The sequence below is a fragment of the Zalophus californianus genome, chromosome 2 (assembly GCF_009762305.2).
Source record: "Zalophus californianus isolate mZalCal1 chromosome 2, mZalCal1.pri.v2, whole genome shotgun sequence".
In the NCBI taxonomy this organism is placed as follows: domain Eukaryota; kingdom Metazoa; phylum Chordata; class Mammalia; order Carnivora; family Otariidae; genus Zalophus; species Zalophus californianus.
The window spans coordinates 202,951,820-202,966,903 of NC_045596.1; the positions used below are offsets into that span (position 1 = coordinate 202,951,820).

Consider the following 15,084-nt stretch of genomic DNA (forward strand, 5'->3'; position numbering starts at 1 on the left):
TGGGGAGGGCGAGCGCGGAGCCGGGACGGGACGTCAGCGGAGGGGCGGGGCCGGGGCGCGGCCCGCGTGGGGCGGGGCCTGGGGAGGGTGAGCAGAGAGCGGGGACGGGACGTCTGCGGAGGGGCGGGGCTGGGACCGGGGTGCGGCCGGCGTGGGGCGGGGCCGGGGCGGAACGCCAGCGGAGGGGCGGGGCCCGGGGAGGGCGAGCACGAAGCCGGGACGTCGGCTGCGGGACGGAGCCGCGGCCGGCGTGGGGCGGGGCCCGGGGAGGGCGAGCACGAAGCCGGGACGTCGGCGGAGGGGCGGGGCCGCGGCCGGCGTGGGGCGGGGCCCGGAGAGGGCGAGCGCGGAGCCCGGACGGGACGTCGGCGGAGGGGCGGGGCCTGGGGAGCGCGAGCACGAAGCCGGGACGGGACGTCAACGGAGGGGCGGGGCCGGGCCGGTGAGCGGCCAGCGTGGGGCGGGGCCTGGGGAGGGGGAGCAGAAAGCGCGGACGGGACGTCGGCGGAGGGGCGGGGCCGCGGCCGGGGCGCGGCCGGCGTGGGGCGGGGCCCGGGCGGGGTGCGTACGGAGGTAGGAAGAGGCGGCCGCAGACTTTCCGGTCGGCCCCTCGTCCGCTGCCGCGCGCCGGCCGGCTGGCCGCTCGGGTCGGTTGGCGGCTGCCTGGTGTCCGAGGGAGCCGGCCGCTGCTTCCCTACTTCCGGGGAGCTGTTTGGGGCAGTTCCAGGTGAGACTCAGAGCCGCGAGGCCTCTTGCCCTGCGTGCGCAGACGCCTCCCGGGTGGGGTGACAGGTGTGTGCGCGGCCCCCGGTTGTGTGGACGCGCCGGGCTGGGGGCGCGGGGCCGGCGGGACCCTGGCCGCCGCCGCCGCGGCTGCTGCGCTGGGCGCGGTTCGCGGAGCGAGCGGGGGTGGCGGAGGCCAGGCGGGCGAGAGCGGGGCGTCCTCGGCGGGAGGCAGAGCCGCGGCCGCGGGCTCCGTGTCGGGACTTGGGGCGAAGCGGGGCTGGCATCCGAGGGTCGGTGTAGGTCGTTAAGTGCGCCGTGGATGGCGAGTTCCCGTTGTCCGACGTCTGCTGCCCGAGCTACCCGAAAATGTTTTATTTTGAGAAGTATGGGATATTCTAATCAGGGTTTTTGTTTTCTATTTCTCGATGTTTTGTGTCCAGTTAGGATAATGAGGCCTGTAAAACGGATACTGTTTAGGAAATACGTGGTTTTTGCTTTTAGTTAATGAAAAATTAATTTTTTAGTATCTGAGGACATTTGATACGGATGTTTATTGTTTCCCATTGTTAACCTTAGAAGTAGAACTGCCATTTATTTTACCAGCTGGCAAATATTGGGGAATATTTGGGAATAGAATTGCAATCCGGGACAAACAAGCTGCTGAAAAACTGTAGGCAAGTAGGGGAACAAAGGAGAGGCATGCTTTTTTAAGGAGAAAAGGGGTAAGTTGGGAAGGTTGCTGTGAACTAAAAGTCCATTGGAGGAAACTGGGAGTTTGAAGTGTGGTGGCTTCTCATTGGCTGAGCTGTGGTCCTGGGGGGATGAGGAGAGCTTTTCTTCCTCCTGCTGGAGTTGTAGAGTACTATCCACGTGCAAGGTCAAGTCCCCTGAAAGGTCCAGTCCCTCTTCCTACTGGGTCTGCAGTTGCCTGAGAGTTCTCCCTGCCAAATCTCCCGACTCCATTTTAGGGAGGTTTCCCATTACGAATTTTCACACCATAAACATTAAAAAACAATAATCAAATGGGATTTTCAAATTTAAGTAGCTTCATTTATACCCTTAATAAACTTACAAGAATCTGTAAATTAATAATTTTTTTAATGTTTCCTTTGGAAACACTGAGGTTTATGCTGGTTGGAATTTGTTAATACCAGATTGCAACTGTTCATGCTGCAGAACTTCCCAAAGATTTTAAGAGAGGACACCTTTCTGGCTTTCTCAAACCTTCTTTTTTTTTTTTTAAGATTTTATTTATTTGACAGAAAGAGGCAGTGAGAGAGGGAACACGAGCAGGGGGAGTGGGAGAGGGAGAAGCAGGCTTCCCGCGGAGCAGGGAGCCCGATGCGGGGCTCGATCCCAGGACCCTGGGATCATGACCTGAGCTGAAGGCAGACGCTTAATGACTGAGCCACCCAGGCGCCCCCATGGCTTTCTCAAAACTTTTAGGTTGATTTAATATTAATATTTGAACTCAAAAATCAATTGAGGATTTGGAAGATATTTTTCTGTTAGGCAATAGAACAGTAACCACTGTGGAGTTCTTACAAAGAAGGGGGGCCCTGCTGTCCTCCAAATCTCCAAATCTCCATTCCCCTGAGCTCAGCTTACTCCTCTCTCAGACCTGCTGGGAAGTGGACTCTGACTAAGGAGCCAGGACTTTATACCATTGGTGGTCAAGGAGTCTTAACATTTGGACTCTCCATTTACTTTTTCTTCACCCCCTCTCTGCTTACATAGGAGTCGAGTGATAGAATTCTATGTAACCCATCCAGCCTCCAGGTCGCCTTCTCCATCAAATCCTCAATGTTTAGGTTTATATATAATGTGTATTTGGGAGTCTCCACATCAAATGGAATGAGTCCTCTTGAGTCTGTATGGGATGCATATCTCCCTATGACAAACTGAGCCCATAAGGTATCTGAGTAAACCAAACTAAACTGTACACCGTGTCTCCGAGTCTCTGTTTCCTTGCATCCGTTTTTCAGAAGAAAATGCATCCCTACATAAGTAGTGCTTATTATAATGGGAATTGTTCTTGGACCACTTTCCATTGAGGTTATAAATTATTTCACATAATCATGTGAATTTTGACTTTGCATGGGCTTTTTCGTGGGTGTTAACAGGGGAGAACATAGGGATTTGATATTCTCTTATTTTCTGAAAGGACCACTGCTTATGTTATATCTAATAAACACCAGTTTTCCTGGACCGCTAACTTAAAGGACAGAAAGAACCAGCAGTAAGAAGCCAACTATCTCAGATCCGAATAGAATATCTTTAATCTTTTTACTTTAAGATTAGCATCTCCCTTCTCAACTCTCTGCCTCTCAGATATAACTGAGCTGGATTGAATATAAGGAGCTCTGTCTCAGCAATTGTATCTTAATGCTTCTATCCATTTTCCTTTCACAAAAGCTTCCATATGGTCTTTTGTTTGTGGAAAAAATACACAAACAGATGATTTTCGTATTTGTTTGCCAGAGATGAACACTGAACAAAACAGAAATGAAATGTAATATTAAAACCTCGGTTGTTAACTGTCACCAGAGGGCTGTAACTCACTGTTCCAGTGCACAGACCACTTGGCTTATTCACGGTCCTGTCAAGCTTGCCTCACCTTGGGACATTGGCATATGCTGTTTCCTTCTCTGCACTCGTCTCCCTGGGCCTCTTCGTGAATGACCTTCAGCAGCACTTTTCAGTCCCCACAAATGTTGCTTTTTCAGCACCACACCTTTTCTTCCCTAACAAATATTATTCAATTCTTTCATATTTACAACTGTGCCTACAATTTTTATTTTTATTTTTTGAAGATTTTTATTTATTTGAGACAGCACAGGTCGGGAGTCAGGTCAGAGAGGGAGAAGCAGACTCCCCCGAGTAGGGAGCCCGACGCGGGGTGGGGGGTGCTCCATTCCAGGACCCCGAGGTCAGCCAAAGGCAGATGCTTGCCCACTGAGCCCCCCCAGGCTCTCTGAGCCTACAGGTTAATGGGGGGAAACTTCTGTTTTGGGATTTTTTTCTGTAGAGATCCTTATAAGCTTTTATTCCCCTATAATTTGTCAAAGTTCTGGGTCTGTGTCCCTTTTTCCCCTGCCATTTTGCAGAATGGATGCTGCGTTAGCAGGCCTGAAAACCACAATCTCATTGTCCGTCTCCATCAGAGCCATTGGGTGATCAGGTGCATATATCAACAACAGTCGTATTTTGAAAGGAATCTTTTTTGAGCAGTAGACCCTCAATGGTGGTTTACAATATTCAAGTAAACCATGTTGTAGACAGATGTGCTGTCATCCCGGCTGCGTTGTTCCATTTACAGAGTAGAGGCAGAGTAGATACAGCATGATTCTGAAGGGCCCTGGGATTTCAGAATGGTTCATGGACACTGGCTTCCACTTAGAGTCACCAGCTGCATTAGCCCCTCACAAGAGAGTCGGCCTGTCCTTTGAAGCTTTGAAGCCAGGCATTGACTTTTCTCCTGTTATGAAAGCCCTAGATGGCATCTTCTTCAACAGAAGGCTGTTGGGTCTACACTGACAGTCTGTTGTTGAGTGTAGCCACCTTCCTGAATTCTCGGAGCTAGATCTTCTGGATGATTTGCTGTAGCTTCTCCATCAGCACCTGCTGCCTCACCTTGTCCTCTCATGGAGACACCTTCTTTCCTTAATGCTCACCAGCCAGTCTCTGCTAGCTTCAGATTTTTCTTCTGCAGCTTCCCCACCTCCCTCAGCCTTCACAGAACTGAAGACAGTTAGGGCCTCGCCATGGGTTAGGCTTTGACTCAGGGAATGTTGTGTTCCATCCAGACCACTCAGACTTTCTCCATATAAGCTATAAGCTTGTTTCACTTCACTTATTCATGTGTTCACTGGACCAGCACTTTTTTTTTTAATTTTTTTTTTTTTTTACTATTTTTTAAAGATTTTATTTATTTGACAGAGAGACACAGCGAGAGAGGGAACACAAGCAGGGGGAGTGGGAGAGGGAGAAGCAGGCTTCCCGCGGAGCAGGGAGCCCGATGCGGGGCTCGATCCCAGGACCCCGGGACCATGACCCGAGCCGAAGGCAGACGCTTAACCACTGAGCCACCCAGGCGTCCCTGCAGGGTTATTAATTGGCCTAATACCAATACTGTTGTGTCGCATAGACTAGAGACCCAAGGAGAGGGGAGAGACAAGGGGACAGCTTAGTGTAGCAGTCAGAACACACAGAACAGTCTGCTCCGCGGGAGTCCTTCTCCCACTCCCCCTGCTAGTGCTCCTGCTCTCGCTGTGTCTCTCTCTGTCAAATAAATAAATAAAATCTTTAAAAAAAAACAAAACACAGAACATTGATTAAGTTGGCCATCTGATACAGGCACAGCTCACGGCACCCCAAACCAATCGTAATAGTGTCATTAATGATCAAATATAAGAATGAAAATATTTGAAACTGTGAGAATCACCAGAATGTGACACAGAGATAACAAAGTGAGCAAATGGTGTTGGAAAAAATGGCACCAACCAACATTGCGTTGCCAACAACCTTTGTAAAAAACTATCTGCAGGGCGCCTGGGTGGCTCAGATGGTTAAGCATCTGCCTTCGGCTCAGGTCATGGTCCTGGGGTCCTGGGATCGAGCCCCGCATCTGGCTCCTGGCTCAGCGGGGAGCCTGCTTCTCCCTCTGCCTCTCCCCCTGCTCATGGTCTCTCTATCTTTGTGTCTCAAATGAATAAACAAAATCTTAAAAAAAAAAAAACAACAACTCTGCAAAGTGCACTAAAATGAGGTGCCTGTAGTTAAAACCTGGAAGGGGAGACGTTGTGTATCCTTCTAGGCCCAGGACATTGCCCTCAGCAACCCCGCCTGGTCATCTTGAGGCAGGCGAATGAAATCTTTGTGCAGACCCTTCTCTCCCATTAGCTCTTGGGAAGAGAGAAAGACCATCCAACACAGATCTCTTCAAGTCAGATTTCTTGAAATCCTAGTGACTGTAATACTCGACATGCTTCAATATTATAGGTTCCAAGAATAAATTATACTTTTAGTGTTGGTTTTCCCATAAGTAGGATGTGTTTCAACTATTTTTTAATAATATGAAAAAGTTGATAAGTCTTAGGACCTATCTTAATATTTAAAAGAATAAATGACTTATGAAGAAAATTATTAGGCAGTATATTTTCATTTTAGGCACAGGCATTTGATTCCAGAAAGAATGGTTTGTCTTGTTTTCTTTTCAGTGTATTTATATCAAATATAAAAGTGAATCTATACTAACTCTCAAAAGTGAGTATTATTTTTGTAGCAGGCATTTAAGGTAATCAAGTGCTCTGTCTCCAGGGTTCCTCTCTGTGTCGTCTTGGCAGCCTAGTCACACTGCAGTGTTCTTGCGGCAGTGAGGATCTCTTCATCAGACGGACGCTGTGCGGTAGGAGACTCTGAACAGGGCTTGTGCCAGACAGAGGAGTTGTACTAGAGAATAAGAAGGGTAAATTGTCAGACTCTGTTGTTTAAAGGCTAACTTAGGAGAGATAATTTAAAGAAATTTAAGAAAAAAAACTGTATGTAATCCTAAAGGATGTCATTATATCCTTTAGGAAAACTCTTACATAAAATACAGATATTTTAGTTAATTCTTAAAAATTTATTTGAGCAGGGGCGCCTGGGTGGCTCAGTCAGTTAAGCATCTGCCTTCAGCTCAGGTTGTGATCTCAGGGTCCTGGGATCGAGTCTGGTGTTGGGCTTCCTGCTCCGCAGGGAGCCTGCTTCTCTCCTTCCTCTGCCCCTCCCCCTGCTTGTGAGCTCTCTGTCTCTCTCTCAAATGAATAAATAAAACCTTTAAAAAATTTATTTGAACAAAGCCTTAGGAATACTCGTGGAAGTACGAATAATTTTAAAGACTTGTTTTCTTCATGGTAACAGAACTTGTGTAAAATTGCTGAGACAGGCAGGGAGCCGACCACAGTGGGAGGAGCTGGGTGGATGAGCTGTGGCAGCAGGAAGAGGGTTTCAGGGCCTGAAGACCGTGGCAGGTCTAAAGGCCCTACTGCAAGGCCAGTGAGAAGGCATGGAAGAAATTAAAGCTGGAGAGTGTTACGAATAGATTTGTGCTTGTAAATGATATCGGCCCCACGCAGCAGCCTCTGGGGAGGGGAGAGCTTGCTGGAGGTTGAGCTCTATAAACTCTTGAACGGCCTTTTGGAGACTTGGCAGGTTGGTGAAAGCTTCCACCTGCTGGAGGGTAGTGCATCCCACCTCCACGGGGACAGGGATGATGCACTGGGGACCCTCCTGGACCTTACCCCATGTACCTCTTCATCTGACTGCTCATTTTTGTCCTTTATAACAGACCAATAAGCTCAAGTGAAGTTTTTCCTAAATTCTAGGAGTCATTCTAGAAAATTACCAAACCTCCTTTGAGGGGTTGTGGGAACCCCTGGACCTGCAGTGTGCCCAGCAGAAGTGTGAGTAGCCTGGCACTACGTGTGCTGCTGGCATCTGGAGTAGAGGAAGGCTTGTGGGGATCTGATGAGGACTCGGGGAGGAGACTGCCAGGATTGAGCTGAACCCTAGCACACCCAGTTGCTGTCAGAGAATTAGCTGCTGGTGTGGAAAAAAAAAAAAAAAAAAGACTACTTATTTGAATGTTTGGATTTTGAGAAATAGGACTGTTGTCTGTTACAGGGTGTTGGTCATTAATCCAGTGGAAGAAATGGATGTATCAGGGAGATAGGCAGATCTAACAAAAGGGGATTTTTGATCTCCGATAGTTTTGAGCACAAGCCATGTAACCAGGCATTGGGATAGGTCTTTCATACGCAGTTGGAACAAAACTGCATTTTCTTGTCCTGGATGCATGTGGAAAGGAGGATATGGGGATTGAAATGGGCTGGTAGACTAAAGGTGGTCCCCAGGTGGGAGGAGTGGTTCTGAGCAGCTGCTGGAAGGAGGCACAGCGGGGATTGCTGAGGGGCATTCCTGCTAAGACCTAGGGGTGGTTTGAACCCCTGAAGAGGACCGTGCTTAGAAATCTGAGTTTGGGAAACAGACCAAAATTAAAGTGCTGGCTGTTTCATTCTTTAGCCATGTAGTTTTGTCATATCACTATAGCTTTCCAAAACTATGTTCATGTCCTTTGTTAAAGAAGTACATGCTGTGGTCATTCTGGGTGGCTTTAACACAGTGGACTCGGTGGCTTAGACAACACACATTTATTTTTCACAGTTCTGGAGCCTGGCAGCTCCCAAGACCAGAGTGTCCGCAGATTCGGGACCTGGTGATGGACCAGTTCTGGGCTTGCAGAAGCCTGGCACTCACTGAGTCCCAGCGTGGCAGACAGAGCTATGGGTCTGTTCCTCTAATAATGTCACCGGTTCCTTCTTGGGGGACCTACTCTCATGACCTCATCTAAGCCACCTCCAGAGACCACCATGTTGGGAAGTAGGGCTTTGACTAGTGGATTTGTGTGGGGGCGGAGGGGACATGGGCATTCAGTCCGTAGCAGTAAATACACCGAAGTCTTTGTAAGGATTAATTAAGTGAATGTATTTAAATTTCCAAGCAGAGAGTCATATTTATTAAACCTTTATTTTGTCTTCCTTATTTTCTGGACTCTAGGTATAAGGAGGTGAGTTAAATCTACTTCTTGTGATAATATCATTTTTCCATGAAATACAATTACGTACTAACAAAATTTTGGTAAGAATTCAAAGTTTGCCAATACTTTATTTATTTTTTTAAAAGATTTTATTTATTTGAGAGACAGAGAGAGATGTAGAGAACAAGTGGGAGGAGGGGCAGAGGGAGAAGCAGACTCCCCGCCGAGCAGGGAGCCCGATGCGGGGCTCGATCCCGGGACCCTGGGACCATGGCCTGAGCCGAAGGCAGATGCTTAACTGACAGCTACCCAGGCGCCCCATAAAGTTTACCAATATTTTTAAATGTAAGATTTATGAAATGCTGGGTGTTGTTTGTGCTGGTGATTAACGTAGGACAGTATTCCAGTTACAATTTTACTAAAATGTTAGATTGAACAAATTTCCTTTTAAGATGCTTGCATTCTACATTTTCTAAGTTAGGGACTTTTGGTTTGGGATTTAGAGAAAGAATTAAATAACCCTCTGAAAAACTTGCTGGTTAACTTACAAACTCAATGATTTTCACTTCCTTGTCTGAGGGGCGCCCAGGTGGCACAGTTGGTCTCGGGTTGGGTCGTGATCTCAGAGTCCTGGGATCGAACCCCATGTTGGCCTCCATGCTCAGCATGGGGTCTGCTTGAGAGTCTCTCTTCCTCTGCCCCTCACTCCTGCTCCTGCTGTCTCTCTGTCTCTCTCTAAAATAAGTAAAAGCTTTAAAAAAAAAAAAAAACCCAACTTGCTGGTTAACTTACAAACTCTATGATTTTCATTCCCTTATCTGGAAATAGAAAAGAATCTTCATATTTTATTTACTAGCAACGGTAGCCAGAGCCTTCTTACTTTTGCTCCAGGCAGTTGTGAGAGCTGCCCACTTCTCTGAGGGCATGTTCTTGTAGAGGGAGCTGGGGGGTTGCATGCAGGGGTCTCAGGGATTCATGATTAGGGTCTCCAGGAATGGGGGATAAGACTGGAGTCTCTTGGCTTCTCTCTCTTTGCTCAGCTTTTCCTGCATATTGCTTGTACTCTCTGTGAGTGGAGATCCAGAGGAGGCGAGGGGGTGGCTGAATTCTTGAGAATGCAGCTGCAGGTGAGTGGAGATGGGCTCTCGCTCTGTTGCCAGTGGATGGGAAGGCCTCTCTTGGCCTGAGTCTCCTCAGTGCACCCAGGCAATGTTCAGGGAGCTGGGCACTACTTGTTCCCAGGACTTAGGGATGCTTGTGTTTGGTCAGGGATTGATCAGGAAATCATCTCCTTTCCAACATTTACATATCTCAGTCTCCTTGAAGGATGTCCTTTCAGAAAAGAAATTGGCAGAGTTTTCTTTTCTCCTCCATCGTATGGTCTTAGTTGGGAAATGGTGTGCTCATTAGTCCTAGTAATGTGGGGAGGGGTGACATTCAGCCTGTGAGGGGACAGGTGTTCAAGCTGTGCAGTTTTCCAGAGAACACAAAAAACATCTGTAAGAGAAGAAAGAAGAAATCATGTTTTTCTCTCGATTTTAAACTTAAAAAGTTTTGTTAACATGTACTTGAAGTTTGGGAGCTTCCAAAGATGACTAAAATCCTCTTTACTACCTTTATCCCTTTCACGCATTTTCCCTCTTTGTGATTAAACTTTGTTAAAATTGGAAATCTGAAAACAGTGCCCGGGGAGTATTTTTTAAAAATTAGCTGTGCATTAAATTAGAGTAAAATTTAAAATCCTGAAGCAATTTTTGAAGGACCAAGAGAGGCCAGAACTAATTGAGAGGATTCTCTTGCCTTTGAACAGAAAAACAGGATTAATATACAGAGAATCGATCCAAGGATAATTGCTGTTGAGAATGGAGAGCTCGCTGCAAGAGGGAGCACTGTGGGGCCATCCTTCAGAAGAGCAATCTCAGGAGCCCCTCACGATACTGTCTGCCCTGATCTCTTCTAAAGAACAAGTGAGTTTTGTACGATGAGTGGGGGGCCTTGCTTCATGAATCTCTGCCTGTTCATATGAGTGGACCGATCACATGTGTGGTCAGTGTTGGCGCTGACAGAAGCATTTGCACATTAGCTCAGTGGAAATCGCAGCACCACTATGTATAAGTTCGTTTTTCTAGTAATCTCTATGAACCTGGGGCTCGAACACATGACCCCAAGATCCAGAGTCACATGCTCTTCCAACTGAGCCAGCCAGGTGCCCCTCAGTGCTATTTAATCTAGGTTATAATTGCCAACCAGGAAGTCAAAATTAACAGTTTATTGGGAAATTGCCAGGTGATTTCACATTGAGATTCCTTGAAAACGAAGTGATTGTGGGCCTACTGTGTGCGTCTTTCTTTTTGATTGTGTCTGAAAGGCATAGGCAGGTCACGGGAGAACGTGTGATTTGAGCCACATATGGCATTTGACCTCCTATCCACAGTTTCCCCCTTTGCCATCAGTATCCTGTTGACAGTTCTCTCCTATGGATTACTAAGCATGGGCCTATCGAAACACACTCTTTGTGGTATTCTAGGAATCTGTGACCTTCAAAGATGTAGCCATAGACTTAACCCAGGAGGAGTGGACGCTGATGGACAGGTCCCAGAGGAAGATGTACATTGATGTGATGCTGGAGAACATCACTCATCTGGTCTCCGTGGGTGAGTCGGCCACCATCTGTCCGTTCATTCAGTCATTCGTTCGTTCATTCATCTTTTTATTTATGAACCGTGTAGGCAACAGCTTCCACAAATTCTAACAGCTCTCTGCCCTAACTCCTACTCTTTTGTAGCCCTTCTCTTCTGACTAGATGAAATTTGTAGATTTCTTGACTGTCATCAGGTGTGTTACATAGTAATTTGAATTACAGTCGTCTTGGCTACAATTGTGTGTCGTCCTGTCGCACTTTCTCCAAGACCCAGAACAATGCTGGGAATACAATGAATAGTTTTTCGTTGGATAAATAAAGATCTTAACTATTTTCTGTTCTGGGCACTATGGTGCAGTTTGAGCACAGTAGAAAATCGAACATCCTGTATCACTTTCCACATAAAACTCCACAGAATATTCTGGTGGAGCGTATGTTTATTGTCTTCCTTTGGAAATAATGTTACCCGCCCTGTGAGAACACTGATTCCATTCCTTCTGGATGCACACACGGAGCCTTCTGCACTTGCTGAGCTTGGGCAGGAGCGTCAGCAAACAGAGGTGCTGACTGGCCTGGGTGCAGTGTCAGGCTGAGGCCTTTATTGATGTTTCCGGGTCGAAGGTGGTGTTCTCGGGGCTGTTGTGCAGTGCTCACACTGTCCTTCTGCAGCAGCCTGCACAGTAGGATATCATGCACTGTTCTCAGCGCAGAACTCTAAAGTCACGTACCCTTCTCCCATTGATCTAGGGTGTCAGTTCTTCCAATCAGATGTGATCTCCCAGTGGGAACAAGGAGGGGTGCTGTGGAGGGAAGACAGAAGACTTGCCCAAGGCTGGAGTCCAGGTGAGCCGTGGACATAGGCGCTCAGTGAGAGAAGTCTAGTGAGTGAATGAGCGGGATCTTGTTACTGATGTCACGCACGTTTCCTTGACTGAATGATAGCTTCAGAAGACCAAGTGGCCAGTGAGCCTGCATTCCTCAGACTTTGTCATTAACTTGTCACACATTGGTTTCTCTTGGTGTGTCTGTACTTACATTGGACCTCAGAGAAGCAATGTTCCTGTCCTCATAGGAAGTAAAATTTCACATTGTGGTCTTGGTCATGATTCCTGCTCTTTCTCTTTATTTTAAATGATTTCCACTCCCATATTTTCTACAACAGCCCATCATTATTTTTCTTTTTTGAGGTTTTTTCTAATTGATATTATTCTGATTGACATTATTCTAAAGTGCATGTCTATTCACCAGTGTAATCCTCAGTTTCACATTATTTGGTCATGCAGTGGTCAGTGTTAGGAACACACATGGGTCTTGTGTGTTTTTCAACACTTTAGTTCCCCTACTCTACTCAAGATATTTCTTAGGTTTATTTCTTATTATTTTCAATTATTTCAGGCTTGGAAAACAGCCATAAAAAGGAAGAAACAATATCTATGCAAGATATCTTCAAGGAGGACCCATCTAACTGCAACACAATAGTAAGTTTCATGAGGACAAACCCTGCCTGTCCGTGTTGTAGGCCTGGGAGTCGGATATGTTAACAATGCAGAAAAATCACATATTGCCACAGAATGTGGTCAAAAATTTAATTTGGGGAAGAAATTAGGCTGTATTTAAACTTTAACAGCTCTGATAAAAGGATAATTGTATAACTGGTTTATTTGCATGAAACATAATGACATCTTCAAAAGCACTCAGTCCTCCAATAAAGATGCTACCAAGGTGTTCTAGAACAAAAGATTCATGGCAGCTAAACTCTCCGCTTCAAAGGAGAAAAAACACTCCATTGATACTATAAAAATCTAATAGAAACCGAAAGAAGGAAAGGGAGATCTGCCCATAGATGAGGCAGGAGTAAGCAGTAAAGGAGAACAAGACAAAGTTACATCACCTTGGGTACTTAGAACATCCAGCCTCATCAGCTGGGGAAGCCCCGGGGACACAAACAGCCGGGCTGCGGTCCCGATGGAGAGGCCTGGGCAGAGCGTCCTCCGTCCTCCCCTCAGCTGAAACTTCCCACTGACCATCCCCACAAGGGCTGTATTTAGAGGGCACATGATGGGGTCGGAAGCTAAACGTTTGCCTCCGTGCAGTTTGCAGTGAGCTGCATTTCTGTGTTATCACGTCTTTGCATCTTCAAGGAGTCGAGGCTATGTGTGTTTGCCTCCCTCCCAGATTCCATTCTGGGGGGACAGCCCAGCCTGGAGCAGGAGGGGATGTAAGGCAAGACTTCACAGCTCTTGGCGTCCGGACCAGAAGGGCCCGTTCTGACCTGGAAGCCAGCTAATGTCCACTGACCAGGCTCCCGAGGTCACTCATGCAGCAGGAATCTCACACACGTCATTGTTTAGCCTGTCTGTGTTCGTGCAGGTCGGGGTGGAAGGTTATGCGGGACAAATCACAGAAACCTCCATCCATACAGTACATTCGGTCCTTGAGTTGTCATGCATAATACGATACCATGTGTACCTGCAAGGCACTTTTGGTACATCCACAAGTCCAACAACATATAAATAACAGTGAATGTTGTTATGAGCACAGCACCCTGTAGAAACCGTCCTCAATGGGGTAACCAGTCCAATAAGCTAGAGCAAGTATTAACCTGATTAATTGACAGCTGGTAATGGAAAATTAGCTCTGTCACAAGCATAGATTCTCGTTTTAAACTGACATCATTGGGAATTTGCTTTCTCAATTTTACATGTGTATGTTTACCATCATCAGACAAGGTGATAGCTGTTAATCCTAGAGTGAAATTGTAGTGCTCTCGACGAGTTTGGGCAGTGAGGTCAAGAAGACATCCGATGTGTTTTTGGGAGTAAATCTTGTGTCCATCACGACACCAGCATGTAGGTCCTACATGTAGAGAGCGGTGGGCCCAACAGGGCAGGGTCAGTGGTTGTCCTGCTTTGGTGGAGATATCCTTGGCTTGAGTCCAGGCGATGGGACAGCATCGAACCCAAACGTGATAGAATGTTTTAGCATCAGAGTACATGAGTATCATCGTAGCAACCCCTCCTTGAGCAGGTAACTTCAGCAGAAGTGGGAATGTTGTCGGATGGCTTTGGAAGGTAAGTTAGCATCTGAATTAATGTTCCAGCATATTAATATTGGCTAGAAGGGTTTTGTCCTACAGCTTATTTGTAAATTAGGGGTCTTAATCTGCCCTAATGGAGTCTCATTTTGACCAATCGGTCTGTCGTTCAGGATTTTTAAAGCCTCCATTAAGTATAAGTTTCGTTTTGATGAAGAGCCATCCCCTACTTTTTTTAATTGTTTAAAAAAAATCTGTTTATCTGTGTCATCAATTCAGCCGCCTGGGGGTAATAGAGAAATATGACAAATCCATTCAGTATTATAGGAGGAGGCAAAAGCTTTTACTAACTTAGCTGTCAAGGGGGAGCCGTTATCATTCTGGGTCTGAGTAGGTACATCATCATAGAATAGTCTCTAAGGTTTTGATAGTTTCCTTTTGGGTGGTGTGGGCAAATGGGCCAACTATTAAATACCCAGAGAGTGTCCACTGTCACACAAATCTATTGACAGCCTTGGAAGTAGGGTAATGGCCCCACATAACGTATTTGCCAAATTTGGGCAGGGGGTCTTTGCTGCTGATTCTGTCCCTTGTACTGTTGTGGGATTTCTTGCTTTTGCCAAATCTGACAAGGTGGACATTTTAATACATTTTTTTTTTCATGGCATCCCGAGTGATGGGTATCCCACAGTCCTGGGCCCACCTGTGAGTAGCCTACTTTCCCAAGGGTCCACTTTCCACCAGTCCAGTGTCAGTCACAGGCTTAACTGTGTTTGCCGTGATTGAGCTAGTGAGTTAGCTACTTTTTTGAAGGTGTGCTCTGTGGAGGTAAGCACACTGAGCATCTACATGAAAAACAGTAATTTTAGTATTTGGGGCCCACTGCCAAATGTCTTCCCATAGGCGTCTTCAATAAAAACTAAGTAGTAACCAGTTGTGAACTGTCACACTAGAATTCTTTGGATGGCAAATTTATGAATCAATTAAGCACAAAGCATGTTTATCAAAAGACTCAAATATCTTTAGTTTCTCTGCAGTAAGAAATCAGAAGTGCAAGCCTGTTTCAGTAATCAGTGCTTTAGCACTTTATCCTATATGGAAAAGACC

The 15,084-nt window shown here is 46.6% G+C and overlaps 1 protein-coding gene across 4 annotated transcripts in view; it reads left to right on the forward strand.

The window, feature by feature from the left end:
• Positions 1–501: 501 nt before the first annotated feature.
• LOC113924578 (zinc finger protein 14-like) overlaps positions 502–15,084 on the forward strand; it is a 35,635-nt gene continuing 21,052 nt past the window's right edge. For 2 of the 4 annotated variants that reach the window (XM_035726132.1, XM_035726134.1), the window contains exons 1-5: positions 505–727; positions 10,113–10,269; positions 10,830–10,956; positions 11,691–11,786; positions 12,339–12,421. In XM_035726132.1, coding sequence (XP_035582025.1) covers positions 10,165–10,269; positions 10,830–10,956; positions 11,691–11,786; positions 12,339–12,421 — 411 coding nt within the window. In that variant the 5' untranslated portion in view covers positions 505–727; positions 10,113–10,164. Of the gene's footprint in view, positions 728–10,112; positions 10,270–10,829; positions 10,957–11,690; positions 11,787–12,338; positions 12,422–15,084 lie in introns of those variants that run through there. The other 2 variants (XM_035726133.1, XM_035726131.1) reach the window with 2 other exon arrangements.